The sequence below is a fragment of the Meriones unguiculatus genome, chromosome 8 (genome assembly GCF_030254825.1).
Source record: "Meriones unguiculatus strain TT.TT164.6M chromosome 8, Bangor_MerUng_6.1, whole genome shotgun sequence".
Taxonomy (NCBI): Eukaryota; Metazoa; Chordata; class Mammalia; order Rodentia; family Muridae; genus Meriones; species Meriones unguiculatus.
This window is the reverse complement of record NC_083356.1, coordinates 63,020,284-63,039,590: the sequence shown is the minus strand read 5'-3', so window position 1 is coordinate 63,039,590 and position 19,307 is coordinate 63,020,284. Positions and strand designations below refer to the sequence as shown.

Sequence of the window (19,307 nt, the reverse complement as noted above, 5' to 3'; positions counted from 1 at the left end):
CAATAGTAACCCTAAGACAGCTACCTAAAGAGATTTCTGGAGCTCACTGTCCTTTTGGAGCCTAATGAATCAAAGTTTCTTTTGAATGCCATGTCATACCCAATACCTGGGAGAAAACCTGATGCACAGATGGCACAAAAATGGCTACATGAACACAGTCAAGCCATTATCTCAGATCAGATGTCTCTGAGGAGAAAAGCATTCAAAGCTTACCAATCAAACAGATGATGAAGACAAATAGCTCTCATCTAAAAGGAAATGCTATTTTTACAGCAATAGCAAAGTTAAATACTAACCATGGACCCACATTCAGTCTAAGTCAGGGAATAGCGTGGTGGTCCACACCTCCTTAATGAGACCCCGGTCACCCACCTAATTGTAACACCAGTACTACCAAAAAAAAAAAAAACACTTGCTTCACGCCCCTTGCCCCTTGTCACTCTAACCTATCTGCTCTGGGGCCTCTGTCATAGGCCACTGTCAACTTCAATACTTCAATCTTGGAAGTATTATGTTCACTATAAGTCATATTTCCACAGGATATGCTATGCACAATGCAATAAATGTCAAGCTGCTGGTGCTTCGATATGCAAATGCACAATAGCAGTCCGTGCTTGGTGTTCAAATCTCCTTCTGAATAATTAATTTTTTACTATTACTAGTTTATTATCTTTCTTTTCTTTTTTGTTTTTTCGGGGTTTTTGTTTGTTTGTTTCAATACAGATTTCTCTATATAACCGTGGCTGTCCTGGCATCACTTGGTAGACCAGTCTGGCTGCAAATTCAGAGATCCGCCTGCCTCTGCCTTCCTGAGTACTGGGATTAAAAGTGTATGCCATAACTGACCAAATTATCATCTTTCCTAATTAAAAATAATAAAATCCTTAGATGCAGTTACCATCCAGAGTTTGATCTCTCCCTTGGAATGTGTGCTGTACTCAAGACACAATTCTCAAAGACAGAATGAGACATGAATGAAGTCGCATGGCCCTAAGCTAAGTCACACATAAAAACAACCCAGCCTGGTTCTTGAGTCTTTCAAACTCTGAGCCAGCACGTAAGAAGCCTAGCTTCCATGAAGCCACCATGCTGGAGACAATGCAGGTCTTCAAAGAACCGTGGGTATTCAAGTGCAACTGCATAAGGGAGACCAGAAAACAAACCAAGCAACTGTAAAGCCCCAGAAATGACAGATAATAGTAACAAGTGATCTATGTTGTTTTACCCATTAAGTTTGGAGTAAGTTATGATAGCCCAGACAATAAAAGCTGGGTATGATGATCAAAGAAAGAGGAACTTGGTATTTCCTCTGGCCTTGTTGCCACTGCCTATGAATAAAGCTTCAGCTATGCTTTGGATATCTTCCTGCAATTGAACTACATTAAAAACAAAACCAGGGCCTGAGAGGGTGGAGCTCAATGTCGTGGCACAGCACTTGCCAAAGGTACAGGAGGCCATGGCTGTGGGCATCATCCCTGCACTGCCAAAAAAAATAAACAAATCCTTTACATTCAACCACCCTTGTGAACTCCCTTATATATTTACTCAAATGCATTCATTCAACCACAAACTCAGCTGAAAAAAATAAGTCTTTGCAGAAACTACAAAGCATTCCTTAAGAACAGCAAGAGCAGCAGCAGAAGCTCCACTATGCCCTGGAAACTAACACAGCACTGACAAGCTAACCTAGTAGCACACCTGGAAACAGCCTCCCTCGTTCTCCTCTCCTCCACCCTCAAGGGATGCTGCCAAAAAAAATGAAGTGAAGACCAAAACCTCAGGCTTATCTCAAGCAGTCACAGGGCCTAAAGATGTTATTTAACCATAACATAGTCCAGTGCAAATAAATAGTGACAAAGTAAAACTACAAATCACATAAAGCTTAATATCTCACTAAGACTAGGAAAAGTAATATTGGGACTATATCAGAACACACACCACTGAAACAGAAAGCATTCCTCACAGCTCAGTTCAAAGTTAATGAGCCCAGTGCACTGACCCTGACCCTGGGAAGGCTGAAGCAGGATGATCATTTGAGATCAGGATTTGAGACCAGCACACGCAATACAGTGAGTCCTGGCCTTTCTTTTAGTTTCTAAGATACTGTGTGTGTGTGTGTGTGTGTGTGTGTGTGTGTGTGTGTGTGTTATGAGTGAGAACTCACCTACCTGTGTGCACATGGGTGTGAAGACCAGAAGACAACCTCAGTGTGATTTCTCATCTAGCTGTACATAATTTTCGGAGACAGGATCTCTCACTTGGCCTCCCAGATTACACTACACAGCTGGCCAGAAGCCCAGGGCCCCTCCTGTCTTCCAGCCCTGAGATTAAACCTTGGGTGGCAGGGACAAGCTTAGTTCCTCGTGCCAGCAAGCCATTTACCAACTGACCTTTCTCTCCAGCTCTGAGATCCAGTCTTTAAACAAAAAATTTAAGTTAATGAAACTGAAAATGTTGTGCTTTAAGAATAGAATGGTGGGCTAGGTGTGGTAGCACAGGCCTTTAATCACAGCAAGGGTAGGAGGTGCAGGTGAGTCTTGGCCAGCCAGAGCTACACAGTGAAACTCATCTCAAAAAAATAAACAGCCTGGATACAGAACAATTATATATGACCCTAAAGAGAAAAATACCCAAACATGTTTGTAAAAATACCCAAACATGTTTGTAAAAATGCCTTCTTAATAAAATTCAAATGAAAACTTGTTTTGAAAACTGTTTTACTTAAAGAAAAAAAAAAAAAAAAGGCTGGAGAGATGGCTCAGAGGTTTGGCTGCCCTTCCAAAGGTCCCAAGTTCAATTCCCAGCAAGCACATGGTGGCTCCCAAACATCTGTACAACATCTGGTGACCTCTTCTGGTCTGCAGGCATATATGCAGGCAGGACACTGTATACATAATAAATAAAACTTAAAAAAAGAAAAAACTGTTTTACAGGGCTGGAGAGCTGGCTCAGCAGTTAAGGGCATTGGCTGCTCTTCCAGGACCCTGGTTCAATTCCCAGCACCCACACGGCAGCTCACAACTGACTGGTTTGTAACTCCAATTCCAGTGGATCCATCCAACTCCCTCACACAGACATATATGCATGCCAAACACCAAATGTATATAAAAATAATAAATTTTAAAAAAGAAAACTGTTTCATATTGACATTATAAGGCAAGTAGAGAAATGTAAATATATGCGTTTACTGGATCTTTTCTTTATTTCTAAGGTGTAAAAATGACAAAGTGTGCTGGATGCTGATGGCACACACCTTTAATACCAGCACTCAGGAGGCAAAGGCACACAGGTTTCTGAGTTCAAGGACAGCCTGGTCTTTAGAGTGAGTTCTAGGACAGCCAGAGCTACACAAAGACACCCTCTTTCAAAAAAACCAAAAAACAAAACCACAACAAAAATGCAAAATGGTTGTATAGGGAAAAGATCCACATATAGGAGGTGAAATATCAAGACAGCAACTCTCAAACCATTCAGTAAAGTGCTAAGTAATATCTGTGTGCACACTTTGAAAACATGGAAGACAATGAACTAAGCCTATGAGGCAGACAGAATATGAGAATCTATTGGTTAGTTCTGAATTTTTCTGCATATTTGAAAATGCTCATAATTGAATGCTGAACAAAATTTTTTTATTGATTTTTTGTTTATTTATCTTTCTGTCTTCTCTCTCTCTCTCTCTCTCTCTCTCTCTCTCTCTCTCTCTCGCGCTTTCTTTCTGAGAGACAGTCTGAGCCTAGCCCAAGCTGGAGCATCACCTGTCTCAGCCTCCTTGGTGTTGGGATTACACACTACAGGTGTGTATTACTACACCTGACTGGAGAACTTCAAAGACAGAACTCAGTATCACCAAAAATGCATAACCACAAAGAGAAAGATCATGGGTTGTAAATGCCTTCTCCATTTCATACAAAGTTAAAAAAAGAAAAAGAGGAGGAGGAGGAAGAGAAGAGAGATTGCCGTTGTGGCCCAGCGGGTTATAAGCAAAACAAGCCAGCAAAGAGTTCACTCGAAAAAGCTCAACCACGTAGAAGGTGAGCACTGACTCCAGCTGTCTCCTCACATGCTGGCTGTGGCGTATATATACACACATACACCCTTCACAGCACACAAATGACAAAGTACCAATTTTTTTTTTCATCAAAAGACTGAATTCATTGTTTTTTCTAAACATCATAACATAGCTGTGGGTCTCAGGAGCTCAGCTGCTCCAGAGCGTGCCAAACATGCAGACCCATGCCCAGAAACTACATCGACTGGGCATAATGATGCATGCTGGGAAGTAGAGGCTGTATCAGGAATCCTGCTACATGGTGAGTCTCAGGCCAGTGCAGAAGAGTTGAGGCCGTATCATAAATTAAGCAAGTTGGGCATGATGGTATGTGCCTTTAAACCAGCACTCAGGAGGCAGAGGCAGGTAGATGGATCTCTGAGTTCAATTCACTGCCCAAGCAGGCATCAAACTCACTATGACTCACCCTACTGACTGACGGGAGTAAAGGCCTGAGCCAACCAGCCCAGCTAATACTCTTTTTTGTTGTTGTTGTTGTTGTTAAGGATTTTTAAGATTTTTTTTTAATTTTATGTGGACTGGTGTTTTGCCTGCATGTATGTCTGTGTGAGGATGTCAGATCCTGGAACTGAAGTAAAAGACCGTTTAAAGTTGCCACATGGGTGCTGGGAATTGAATCCCAGTCCTCTAGAAAAGCAGCCAGTGCTCTTAACTGCTGAGCCACCTCTCCAGCCCCCTTAAAATGTTTATGTTTTTGTTTTAGTTTTCCCACTTCTTAGAAGCACAGGTGCTGTCTTTCTGCCCAGAACACTGGTTTTTCACTCCCCTGCCTTGCAACCCCTGCCTTTCACCAGCCCTTTGCTACCACCATCCACTGTCCCAGCCTCATTTTCAAGGTATCTCCACCTCCCCAGACTAGGCTACTGCCTTTGATGAGGACTCCTGAACCTCTTGATTCAGCAAACTTCACCATATTTAGGGCTGGCGTCCCCGTGACATCCTCCACCTTCCAACACTCAACACTAGAACTGACATGCAGCAGAGCCCCCAAAATCCTGCTAAATTAATGACGAACTCTGATTTTAAATCAATTATTTCAAATTGATTTATTGCTCAAATTGATTACATTCAAAGTGTGTAAAACTACTCATCTACAATAGCATCTGCAGCCATATTGCTGTGTATGCATATACCAAAGGGAAGGCAGTGAAGCTGAGTTAACGCAGGGCCTAAACATCACCATTTAATTAAGTTAAACATTCCAGCACCCCAGACTGAGATAGGAGGATCTCTTTTCTTCTTTTTCAAGATATGGTTTCTCTGTGTAGCCCTGGTTGTCCTGGAACTAGTTCTGTAGACCTTGCTTGTCTCGAACTCAGGTTCACTTGCCTCTGCCTCCTGGGTGCTGAGATTAAAGATGTGCAACCACCTTACCCCACTGAGGGCGAAAGAACTCAAATTTGAGGCCAACCAGGGCTAAATAGTAAAAATATTGTCTTTAAAAAACAATAAAATAAAAAGTCAAGCCAGGTGTACCAGAGCACACCTTTAGGCGGAGACAGGCAGATCTCTGTGAGTTTGGGGACAGCCTGGTCTACATAATTCCAAGACAGCCAGAACTATACAATGAGACCCTGTGTTAAAAAACACTAAATAGATCCATGGGAATCAGAAGATGTATTTCTGAGTGTTTTATCTCTCCTTGGGGCCTTAAGAAACGAAGTATAATAGGTAATTCTTCATCACGAAAAAGGTATAAAATCAATATACATCCATAATACTGCTTACACTGTGTTTACTGAAACTAAGTAATAACAGGAGTCAGAAGACTCTTGGTCGCATTTTACAGACCTCTGTGCTCTCTCATTATTGTGCACAGCACAGGCTAACTGCCTACAGTGAGCAAGTGAACAGAGAGGCATGCAGGCCTCCGGGAATCAAGCGTACCCCTCCCCTTGCCAACCCCATCTACCCTCTTCCAGCACAGTCAAAGCACTGGGAAGGAGCAAGCCTGAAACATGCCCTGAGCTTCAGATCATCTGCAAACAAACAAAAAATACTGTCTATACGTAAGGTATTTGCACACATAGGAAAAGCTCTCAACTATAATTAAAATTCTAATTATCAGGCCACCACTCAGGAGGCAAGAACAGGCAGATCTGAGTTCTAAACTAGGCTGGGTTATTATACAGCCAGACCATATCTCAGCTCAACAACAATAAATAAACGTAAAACTTTCTGTTACCACAGGACTAAGAATTCTCAAAAATATATAATAGAAAAAAAATTTTAATGACATTTTTTTTCCTGAGGGGCAGGCATGTGTGCCTGTGTGGCCCAAGCATGGAGGTCAGAGGACAGAGAGCTTACAGAATCAACACATGGCTTCCAGGGATAAACTCAGGTCACCAGGCTTGGCAGCGAACACCTTTACCTACTGAACCATCTTTGCCAGCTCAAGAAGTCATTATTTTCTCCTGCTAGTACAAAATGCTGAAAATCACACAGCATAATTACCAGTGTTGCAACTTCTTACCAACCTATATTTGTTTCAAAATAAGAAAAAATGATCCATAGCAGAACTCCATGAAGGTTCTCCTTGGAAATCTATGCCTTACTCTTCTTCAGAGTTTCTCAGTGACTCAGAAAAAGCTCCAAGTACTTCTCAACCAAGAGAGCAGGAAGAGCTGGTCTGTAGCCACTCCTGGAGAAACATGCTGGAATGTGAGAGGCAAAGGGAAAGGTGATGTGCACTGTGCTCAAGCTCTATAGCAACAGCACAGCAAATGCCTGCACAAGCCAGGCTCAACTACCCCATCACCAGTCCTTCATCATGCTACTAGCCTGGTTCTCTACCCAAACAGCTGGTAAGCTTCCCTCTGAATGCCTTATAGTTCTGGGAGAGTGAAAAAACACTATAAAAATGATTCCTTGAATTCTGTTTTTATCCAGTGAGTGTGTATGCACATACACACACACACACACACACACACAGGCAAACATAAAAATATTATTTTAAGACCGAAAGCTAAGAGCAGAAGTACAGGAGGAAGAAAAGCTAGGAATAGTAAAGAATTAGGAACTTTAGTACTTACTGCTTGCTGTTATCAATTAGTTCTCCAATGCTAAGGATGGACCCAAGCCTTGTGCATGGACAGCAAGAGTTCTACCATGAAACTATGGCCCTCTCCCATAACAAATAATTTTAAGACAAAGGATGGCCGAGAGCATTTTAAGTGGTGGTCTTCATGGTGGTCCTAGTGGTGGTGGTCATCAGGTACTATGAGAAAGCGGCACTATGTAAGCCAACAACCCTGTACCTGAGGAAAGCCACTAGGGTAAAGGACTCACTACGATTCAACTAGGTGATGCTACTTCTACAGTATTCCTGGAGGGATGGGTCTTTCCATGTCAGAACTGTCCGATTTGGGGGGCACAGCATGCTTAGACAAGACCCCTGAGTATCCATGTTGTCTCCTCTCAAGAGTACCGGAGATCTACAGGTAATGACTGTAACTGTAATCCAGCATTACGGAGGCTGAGGCACGAAGAAAGGGATCAAGGTTAGCCGGTACCACACAGCAAAATCTTATTTTTAAAAAAACTACAACCAACCTAGGAGCGGAAGTGTATGCCAGTAGTCTCAGTAATGCCCAGCACTCGAGAGGCAGAGGCAGGTGGATCTCTGTGAGTTCCAGGCCAGCCTGGTCTAGAAAGTCTAGTACAGCCTTGAAACCTTGTCTCAAAAAACAAACAACCAAAAATAAGAATGACTATTTGTGAAAGGAAGACTGACACTTCACAGCAACTGAAAAGAGTTTTCACATTTCTGTGGAGAGGCCACAGAGACAGTCCTCCCTACCCCAAGAAAGACTTTACAAAGCACAGTGGCTCTAGAAGTGCAATGTAGCAGCTAACCACCTCCTGACTCCCATCTGTATATGCAAATGTGCTCTCAGATTCTGCACACATCACCTCTGCCCTGGTTCTGCACGCCCTTGGCAGTGACTGCATCCTGAGGGAATTTAGGAGCCTGTTGCAGAATGCAGGAGATAAAGTAGCTCCTGCACGTCCCTCAAAGCCAAGCCACCCTGTCCACAGCACTACAGCACTCCCCCATCAATGACTCTAATGCCATGTAGTCATCAGAACACCTGGCAAAACAATGTGTTTCTTAAAAGATAAAAATTAACACTAAACACCAGTAGAAAGGCATATTAAGAGGAAGTATGGGCAGTGACATAGTGGAAAATATGCCTTGCTTGTGCAAAAACTCTTGATTCCAAAAGAGAGATGCTTAAACCAATCTGGTCCACAGTAAAGAACTCGATGTTTCTTTCAAAGACTTCCAGATGCAGACAATGACATAGAGCAATACCTGGACAAGTTTACCTGGGGGAAGGACAGACAGACAGAACAGGCTTCAACCTCTCCAGCAGGACTTCTGCACAAATTACTTCTCGTCAAGAAAACAAACCCAGGTGACTAACACTCCTTCCCCCAAAGCCTTCCACACAAACCCTGTCTTCATCACTTAGATGTTAAAACCCTATCAGACTGTCTTTTCTTTCTTAGCTTTCTCCATCAAATAAACTTCCTAATCTCAAAGTTAACTTTTTTCTTAAGATCTACAGAACCCCTCAACCTCCATGTCTTAAACCCCAGCAAGTACTCAAGGTGAATGAATCTCCACCATGCCTCTTAAAGAAGCATCCTGGACATGCTAACACAAATCAGCTCAGTAGTTTAGGTACTTGTGAGTAGGCCTGGGTTTGCGGGGGGAGAGGGGGAGTGTTTCTAGAGGTGTATAGAAAGTTTTGCCAACAGTCTTACCATATAGCCCAGGTTAGCCTAGAAATCCTCTTACTGCTCAGCCTCCCCATGCTGTGGCGATAGAAAAAGCCACCAAGCAGACCTTGGAACTGGTGTTTTCAGATGAAGATGTGAACCTGCTCAGAAACTTAATTTTGAAAGTGCAGTTCATACTGGAGTAGAGGCAATCACTTAAAATGGGTGGGTTCTCAATACTTTTGATCCTATACCACAAAAATATGGCCCAAACTAATGGGAAAGAAAATACTTATTGACTCACTAAGTTTTCTAAGCAGCAATCTAGAATACAATTATTACAGTCAATGGAATTCTATCTAATGTCTTTATACCAATATATAATTTAATTTTTAGGTATGTTTTACCAGCATGTGTCTATGCACCATGTACATGCCTAGTGCTTGAGGAGGCTAAAAGAGGGCACTGGATCCTCTGGAACTGGGCTTCAGACGGCTGTGAGCCACCAAGTGGATGCTGGGAATCCATGGCTTCTGTAAAGTAGGCCGTGCTCTTAACATCTGAGCCACCTCTCCAGCCCCAATTATAATTTTAATAAAATTTGCTATCAAAATGTAATTTTATGAGTGTTTTTTCTATGAAAACTACCATAACACACTAAAGAAAAAAAAATAAAGCATATAAAATTATATCCATGATAAACTAAAAAAAGCACTTCTATACAAAAAGAGATGGCGTACATGATGAGGCTGTGGCTTGATTCCAGCACCACAAAACAGAAAGACATATAGAAATACAATGAGGAAGGGAAGGAATCAAAATATTAACTGTGACAGCACAGACTTTTTAATTCTATTTTCCAGATTTGTATAAGTTTTCTCATATAGCAAGGGAATCCTTAAAAAGTAGTAAAGAGCCAGAAACAAAAAACAACCCAAATTTACAACAAGGCAGACTTAAAAGCATGGTGTACTCCCATAAGAAATACTCTTCAAGTGCTAAAATAAAAAGAACCCACTACTACATGCTTAAACACGATACAACAGAAAAGCAATGTGTAAAACATTCAATACTCCATTTTCATCCAAAAAAAAAAAAAAAATGGGTCAACAGAGAATATTTATCAAAGAAGAAGAGGCTGGGAAAAAAAAAAAAACTGGCAACAGGCAACTTTAGAGCCAAGGAATGTTCCACATTCTAACTGTGAAGGTGGTCTCAACTTAGGCTTCCTTCAAAATCCTGTGTCTGTGCATGCGCATGGGAAGCAGGCGAGCTACTCCTTATGTGCAGATGATGCAAAGGCTGGGGGTGCAGTACAGCGCCGAGCCAGGGCTAAGGTCATGGACAACAAGTCTCTAGGAACGTGAGGCCACTAGGTCTACATAGTGAGACTGCCCCAGAATAAAAATACAAGTGAAAAATGGTGAATAAAAAATCTTATCATCCTCAACTACACCATCCAAAACTGAATATGCTATTTCTGCTATGTAAATAAGATAAATTACACTTCCAAGTGACAGAGCATTAAATGCTACTGCTTTATTACCATAGTAAGAATGGAAATACTCCAGTTTTTGCAGGTCTCTGAGGGGTTAGCATGCTTACCTGAAGAGTTTTATTACTACTACACTAGCAAGAATATAATATGAAATGCTTTACTAAAGAAATAATTTCCGGGGGCTAGAGAGATGGCTCAGTGGTTAAGAGCACTGTCTGCTCTTCCAAAGGTCATGAATTCAATTCCCAGCAACCACATGGTGGCTCATAACCATCTGTAATGTGAACTGATTCCCTCTTCTGGCAGGTGTAAATGCAGATAGAACACTCATATACATAAAATAAATAAATCTTTAAAAAAATAATAATAATTTCCAAGAGCTAATTTAGTTTACTCTCACTTCTAGATATTAGTTTACTCTCACTTCTAGATATTAACGTAGAAAAATGCTGTAAGTTTTCACATGACTTAAGTCTTCCTTCATGGTGTACTTCCATAGAATTCACTTGCAGCAGCAGCAGCAGTCACACAGCTGGAAACAGCTGTGGGTCAGATGCTCTCACAAACAAGTTGATGCTGGTACTGGGGTGTAACAGTGGTAGTTCAGCGCCTTAGAAGCACCTGCCTCCATCCTCAGACTAAAAAGACAACTTACAACACTCAGGAATATTAAGGTTTCCAGTGTGGAGCAGTGTGGTAGCTCCCAAGTGTCAGCCTAGGACTACTCAGGAGTTTGAGGGCAGTTTAAGGGTTACAAGGTAAATTCCAGACTAGCCTGGACTACCCAGTGAGACTTGAGTCCAAAAGCCAAGCATCTGTCCCATCCCTTCTTAAAAGCTTACACTTCAAAGGAGCTTCCTCTTCAAGTCAGGCTACAGGACAGCTTGAATCCCATCACTAAGGAGGCTGAAGCAGGCAGATCTCTGTGAATTCAAGGCCAGCCTGGCCTACATGGCAGTCCCAAGCCAGCCAGGGCTAAATACTCTGTCTCAAAAAACTAGTTAAGAGTTCTTGTTGCAGCCATGTGCGGGTGGCAATGAAGCTATGACTTTAATCCCAGAGACAAGTGAATCTCTAAATGCTTGAGTGGTCTACATAGTTCCGGGACAAGGAGGGCTACACAGAGAAACCCTGGAGTGGAGAGGGTTCTTGTTGCTCTTGGGAGGTTCAGTCCCCAGCATCCACATGGTCCTTATCAATGGGCTGTATGTAACTCCAGTTCCAGAGTATCCATGTATGTGGTGCATACACACAAGCAGGCACCAGATATAAAATAAATTTTCAATTTAACATAAAATCATTTCTAACATATTAAGACCCAACTAACTAAGTAGAATTATCAAAATTATCAATCATAAAGACAACACACACACTCACAAAGCACAATGCAAACCTTCCCTTCTCTTCCCTTCCCTTCCACACACACACAGAGAACGAGAGAAAGAGACAGATAGCTATAGACTTGCTTATTTAATTTAAAAAAAAATGGCAAAGGGGACCAGGTGGAGCTAGGATTGAAATGAGATAGTCCTGAGTTAGAACTACTAAGACTAGGTAATTAGTACATAGTGTTCATTTTACTATTTTTCCTGACTTCTGAGTGTTGAAAATTTTTAAAAGGCTTTTAAACACTAATATTCAGGGGAAATTCTTAAAACCTGGTAACAGCAACAATAAAACAATGATTCATAATCAGAGCAAGCCAAGGGAAAATTTCCTTATGAACAGAATGACAACAAAAAGCAGACATACAGAGAATCAAGGAAAAGGATATCAAGTACATCCTACTGCAACATAAAACTGCTCCCGTGTGTGTGTGTGTGTGTGTGTGTGTGTGTGTGTGTGTGTGTTTGTGTGTTGTGGGCCCTGAGAGCTATGAATGAGGTCCAATACAAAACTATAAACTCAACTTTTTAAAATGTTGAGACTATTTAAAGACATTTTACTATTTCTTAAAAGTATGCGTACGTCTGTGTGAGGACAAGTGAACCTGTGTGCAGGTGGCCTCAGAGGCTACAGGAGTTGGGTCCTTCTGAAGCTAGAGTGAGACTCCTGCACGGACTCATGGCCTCTGAAAATGCAGTACATGCTCTTAACCACAGAGCCATCTCTTTGTCCCCTATTTTTGGCAACTTGATTGCAGTTTTCAGAGGTGAACTTCATAGATGACTGTCACATATCATGCATGCTGCAATGTCAAAAACTTGTACATTCCTGAGAGATACTCAAGGACTGGGGACCTCTCAGCCAGGAGACTGCCTGTCTAGATAGACAAGGAAATTCTGGGTTTGCACAAGGAAAACTAGGTGTAGTAGCTTATGCCTGCAATCTCTTGGAAGGAATCTAGAGGCCAGAGACTCATAAATTTAAGGTCATTCTTAGCTACTTAAGTGAGTTTGAGAAATACTCCCAGAGGCAGAGGCAAAAGAATAAAATGTTAAAGGCCAGCCTTAAAGGCATACATACTGATACTGTCTCAAAACAAAGATAGCCATGCCTTTAATCCAAGGACTCAGTAGGCAGAGGCAGAGGAAATCTCTGTGAGCTTAAAGCCAGCCTAGGCTAGATAATGAGACTTTGTCTCAAAAACAAACAAACAAAAAAAAAAAAAACTTAGATGTAATATGACAGTCTCTAATGATAGCATTTTCCTTTAGAGCCTATTCCCTAAGTAACACAGCAGTTAAGGAAAAATCCGTGTCTTCCCTAACTCCACCGGCTCACTCCATACTGCTGCCAGCACTGCTTTCACCAGTGTGTCTGGGTCTATGATTCAGAAACTACTTGACTTGTAAAACCCATCTGCCCATTTGTCTTTTCAGTTTCTTGCTGGGCTAGTCTACACCCTGCACTCAATCTTTCCTGAGGCAACTGCCTTTAATCCACTTATTACACGTGACCGCCCCTTTCCACCACAATGTTTCTAGTATCATTTTAAGATAAGAATCTCAGTAATCAGTGAGGTTTCCTTCAAATTATATGATGCTCTAGCACATACACACACAGCCTAACACTTGGGTGTTGGTTTTGGTGTGGTTTGGGGCATGGGCCTCTAAACTTTCAGGCAGTTTTAATTATTTAACCTCTACCCACCACCCACCTTTGTTCAGCTTTGTGTAATCACCCTTCCATATTTTCTGGCTCCTGCTCAGAGCACAAAGACATAAAACCCAACAATCCAAAAAACGTTTACTTTTAGCCTTGTTCCACTTAGCCAATCCCTAATTCTCTGTACACATGCTCCAACTGACAATTCTATCTGCACTATCCTAAATGGAACTAGAGTGGTATTCACAAAACTTGAAATATGTCTATTTACCAACTTTAAATTCAACTTTAATTTTAATTAGCTTTCAATTATCATGTTTTGAGACTAACTTAAGAACCTGGTTTTTCTTGAAAGTCATTTTTGTTTTTCTATCTAATCTGTACTAAAGATAATCCTGGCCCAGGTTTCTCCACCTCACATAGCTGACATTTTGAATTAGATTAAACTCCAGGCTGTGGGGTGCAGGGCCATTCTTTACAGGAGAGTCTAGGAGTCTCTGGCCTAGAGCCACTATAGGCCAGTACCAATGTCTGAGCTGAGGGTCCAAGTCAGGGGCAGAGCATGTGTTTAGCATGCCTACAGGCATGGGATCAACACTCTTCACTGAAGAACAGAAATGGAAATTGTCTGCAGACGCTGCCAAGCATTCCCCTGCAAGGTTAAAACTGATGTCAGCTGAAAATGACAGATTTAGGGCTAAGGAGTCTGGGGTTTGGGTTGTTCAAGGCCACTAAGAGTCAAGTGGCCTAGAACCCAAAATTAGACTAGGCTGTCCTCAAACTTGCTGCTATGAGGCCCCACTCTCCCAAGTACTGGCTAGGCTTGCTGGCAGGAGCCACCAGGCCCATATTGTTTTCCATTTAATCTTAACAGTATTTCCAGGGCCTGGAGATGCAGCTCAGCGTCGCAGCACTTACCTAGCCAGCATTCATTCCCAAGCTCCTAGGGTCAAGCCCCCAACACCCTGATGAAGGGAAGGGAGGGGAGAAAGCTGTAGGAGCCGGCACTCTAGGATGAGTTGAGTTCTTGCTCTGTTGCGTGATGAACACCAAGCAGCACATATGAAAACAACTAAAAGTAACCATCTTTTCCTAGTTCCAGACTCACATTCTAATACTTGTGCGTTTCTCATTCACTATCTCAACTGTTCCTACCTGACCTTGAGGCCAGTACTCAGCCTACTAGTTTCAGATTCCTGGCTATTCTATCTTGTAGCCTTCCAGCACCCTGAGAGAGAACAACACTAGTGGTCTGACCATCAAGCCTGATTAGAACTGATTACACAACACATTATAATGCAAAAAGCAACACTCACAGGAATCCCACACAAAATGAGAACTGCTTTGTATTATGACCACAGAGCACTAAGCCAGAAGGGGTAATCTGAGGACAGGCCACGTCATGTCTACATCACTGAAAAAGAAAAACACCTTTCCTTCTAACCTTTCCTCTTAACTAGGAAAGAGTTAAAAACTCAACTCTCTGACAACCAACACCACCAAAAAAAAAAAAAAAAAGTACCTGGAAGGAGGTGTTGGGCAGAGGCCATCAAACTCTGGGATACCAAAATCTGACTGACTAAAGACTCTTCTAATAATTTTGTTCTTTAAAATTAAAATCAACTCACCACAAAGAAATTAATGCTCAATATAAGTATGGAGTGCATAAAGTCTTGTTGGGGGCTGGTGATGTGGTGCAACACGTGTGTGCTCTCCCGCTAGCCTGTTTGATCCCTGGAACCCACCGTAGAAGTGGAGAACAGACTCTCAAAAAGTGTCCTCTGAACCTTCACACACATACTGTGGCACTTTCACTTTTACACCCCTCCACACACACACACCGGTCATATACACACAGACACAATTTTTTAAAACAGTCATTTAAAAATATTTTTGTTGGGCAATGCCTAATGACTGAAATTGGTCATTAGGACCCAAAGGGTAGGAGCAAGTTATCATCTGACCTCCACATCCATGCTGAGTGGCACACTCACGGACACACACATTTTAAAATGTTAAAAAAAAAAAAAGTTAAATAAAACTTGTTTCTTATAAATTACACAATTATATAACTTGACTAATAAATTTGAAGCAACGGGTAAAAACACAACACTTCTAGGAACGGTGTTTGTGCTAAGGCTGAGTGCCTGGGACAATGGAAAAGGTCCAACACAAGTGGGAAAAGGTCCACATGTTACAAAAACTGAAGTCAGGAGACAGCACCCCAACCCCGAATATTTCAGCTCACTGTCTATCCTGAGTTCATGCCATAAACCCCTTCGCCTCACTGTGAGGAGCATGGTCTACAGAACGTCTCACTGCTCGGGCATTTTCTATGGATTGGTAGTAGGGCACTTGCAGATTTCCCCCTCAGTTCTCAGGGGTCAGAATCATGTTTTCAGTCTAGTTCTGCTGTTTTATCTGAGAAATTGGTAAGCAGGAATTAATACAAGAAGTCATTGGAAGGCTGGAGAAACGGCTCAGCTGGCAAAGTGCTAACTCTGCAACATGAGGATCCGAATTCTATCTCCAGAATGAACATTTAAATAAAAGGATTCTGCTGTCACAGAGCAACTGAGTACTCAGGACTAAGGATGCCGCCTCCAAGAGGCCATGCTTCACAGGGAAGCAGCATAGTTACAGGTCTCCAAAAGATTACCTACCACTTCCCTAGTCTGTTTATCTACCACCTTAGTGAACATGTCATGACTGAAAGTCGCTTGTCTTTTCCAGGCATAAAAAACTCATGCCAGGGGGCTAGAAAGATGACTTAGCAGCTAAGAGCACTCACTGCTGTCACTGGGGAAGTGGGTTCCATTTCATCAGCCACATCCAGCAGCTCACAACCACCTCTATCTCCAGCCCCAGGGATATGACACCCTATTCTGACCTCCTCCTACACCAGCTACCCAACTGCTACAGATATAAACATGCAGACACTCATATCATACAAAATTTTTTTAAAAGTTCAAAACTCATCCCCGGTGTTGTTGCACATTCTGTAATCCTAGCACTCAGAAGTCCAAGGCAGGATGATAGTGAACTCAAAACCAGCCTGGGTAACACAGACTTCCATCTATCCATCTATCTAGGCAGGCAGGCAGGCAGGCAGGCAGGCGCTCTCTCTCTCTCTCTCACACTCTCACACTCACACACACACACAGCATGCACGTGGACAAACAGCAAAAGGTCACAAGTATCTAACTGTCTTAATACAGCACATGGATGTTAGAGGAATCAAAAACAAAGATGGCACTGGGAAAATGGTGCCTTAAAAAACTGTATATATATTTCTCAAACAACTGAGGTAAAAGGAACACTAAAAAGTGGCTCAAAACACCGACACACACAGGAGGGTAGCACAGTTGGTAGAGTATCTGTCCAGCAAGTGGGAAGCCCTGGATTCTATCCCCAAGTAAACTGGGTGTGATGGCTCATGCCTGTAATCACAGCACTAGGGAGGTCAGGACAGGAGTTTAAGGAGCACAAGCTCATCATCAGATACATAGTGAATTCCAGGCCAGCCGAACCTGTCTAAACAAATAAATAGTAAATAGAAGGTTGGTAACACAAAGACAACAAGGATTTTGGCATGCATATTCAATTGAATGTGCTATTTAAAGTTCTTGGTATGTAAAGTTAGGACTACCACAAAACCATGTCCTACTTCTTCGGTGTAAATTACAAGACAAATGACTCAAACATGACCAACACAATTCTCTAAATGGCAGTAGAGCTATCCTCACTACTAGCCTGAGTCTAAGATTTAACACTCCACCACCCCCCAAAGTCTTATGCTGACGTTGTGAAAATCTTTAATGAAATCAAGTCAGAGAAAGGAGTAACAAAATGTTTAAAGAGCTTAAAGGTTGTTCCTGTATTTAAAGAAAGTATAAGACAACTCGCAAGTAGTTAATCTTTTAAAAAAAGTATTTTGAGTTTCACAAACGTATTTAAACAATATGGCTACAGTAAAGCTTAAACAAACCCTTACACAATGCCAGAAACTAGACTGCCAGTCCAGGATCTAAAAGCTGCCAGCCTAGGCCTAGGTAAGGATATATTGACACATTAGAAGCTATCTTCCCAAGTTAGGCCTCTTCCTCTCTCCGGGAAGCGCATGACAAACCAGGCGTCACACAACTTAAGTCAGCAAAAATTACATCTCAACTTGGGAAACGATGGCCTTACACAAACATAATATATGAGCTAACAGGAATGCATTCTGGGAGAAGGAAGCTTAAAACGCCCCACTTTCCGACCTGTAAACATTTGGCCCATCATTAGATCTGAGTCCTAGATCCCAAGACATGCTTTGTTAGAGGCCTCCCTCAACCTCCGAGACTGTTTTGCAACAGTACAGGAACTTTTCCTGCTTTTTCTTGGGTCCCAGGGAGCATGTAGCCCTGCAACTCAATATCCTGAACTGGGAAGGCACAGTGGCGGGGCGAAGCGGAAGAATCCAAATCAAAACAGCCTTATGAGATTCTTAAATTGTTTTAAATCAAAATTCCTCCTCGGCCCGTAGCAAACCGAACCCAGAAATTCACAGCGCGTTAAGAAAAGCAGCATTGCGAACTGCAAACCGAAGAGTTTTCCTTTGACACTCCACTCACGGTTTTCAGCTGTCAAATTACAACTCCAGAAAACACTATCATTAGAATAAAAAAAAAGGAAACAAAAAGGCTCTCACCACAGGGGCCCGGGAGCAGGACTTTGGCAGCACCATTTCGAATAAAGAAGAGCAAAGGGAATCCAATCCACTTCCCCACCCCCCGCCTGACTTCACCCCCTCCCGGGGCAGCCAACCTCACCGCAGGGGCTCAAAGCTAATAATAATAACAATAATCATGGCGCTCCCTCCCTCCTCCCCCTCCCAGCCTGCGGTCTGCCGGGAATCGCACCCTCCGACCCCGCCTCCCCGGGGATGCCCAGCCCCCGGGACACGACTCGCGGGAGCCCCCGACCCGGCCGCTCCTCTTCCCTCTCTTTTCCACCTCCACCATCCCCCATGTTCATTGTCTGTCTCAATCCAACTTTGACTAATATGGATTCCTCCGGCCTGGGCCCGCAGCCCCCGGCTCCGCCGAGTCCAACGAGGCTCCTCGCGGAAGGGGAGGGGGCTGCGCGCCGGGCCGTCCACACCGCAGCCGCGTCCACACCGCGCCGGCCCCCGCCCCGCGGCCCCGGGCTCCCAAGTTTGGGCCGCACCGGGCCTACAGGGGGCGGTAGGGCCCCCGGCGCGGCCGTGGGGGAGGGGAGGGAGGAGGGAGCGCCCCTCCCCCGCCGCCGCCCCAGTACCTGTCATTGAGCTGGTCCTCGGTGCCCGGCAGCGGGTGGACCACGAAATGGATGGACGTCATGGTGCCGCCTGCGCGCCCAGCGCCCGGGGACGAGCCGCTCCCGCTCTCGCCCGGCCCCCCGAGTCCCTTCCCGTCCGCGGATCCCACGGCCGCCGCCACCGCCTCCTCCTCCCGGTCCCCAAACGGAGGGCCGCGAGCGCGCAGGGCCCGCCGCCTCCCCGCCGAGCGTGCGTCCGCGGCCCGGCGGTCCGGCGCGGCGGGCGGGAGGGCGGATCAACGCGCCGCCCGCTCGGCCGGCCACGGCGCGCACGGACGAGGGCGGCCGGGAGCGCGGCGAGCGGAGGGTGGAGGGCTGCCGGGGCGGACGCGGCGGACGCGGCGGACGCGGGGAGCCGGGAGGGACAGCAGCCCGCAGCGCGCGTCACTGGCGACGAACCGCCGCCGCCAGCGCCGCCGCCGCCATCTTCACTTCTGCCCCAGTTTCTCCGTCTCGCAGGCTGGGCGCCGATCGGCGGGGGAGGGGCGGAGGGCGGGACCGCGGGGGCGGGGCTCGGCTCGTGGGGCGGGGCTCCGGGAAACGGGCGCCCGGGCCCCGGCGATTGGGCCGCTTAACGTTGTCGGGCCACGGCGCTGTAAGGCGCTCGCCTATTGGCGCGCTGGG

The 19,307-nt window shown here is 44.2% G+C and overlaps 1 protein-coding gene across 2 annotated transcripts in view; it reads right to left on the bottom strand.

Moving 5' to 3' along the window:
• Positions 1–19,127, bottom strand: part of Ubr5 (ubiquitin protein ligase E3 component n-recognin 5) — a 110,808-nt gene extending 91,681 nt beyond the window's left edge. Inside the window, exon 1 of one of the 2 annotated variants that reach the window (XM_021650951.2) lies at positions 18,645–19,127. In XM_021650951.2, coding sequence (XP_021506626.1) covers positions 18,645–18,706 — 62 coding nt within the window. In that variant the 5' untranslated portion in view covers positions 18,707–19,127. The remainder of the gene's footprint in view (positions 1–18,644) is intronic. The other variant, XM_021650954.2, reaches the window with a different exon arrangement.
• Positions 19,128–19,307: the final 180 nt, after the last annotated feature.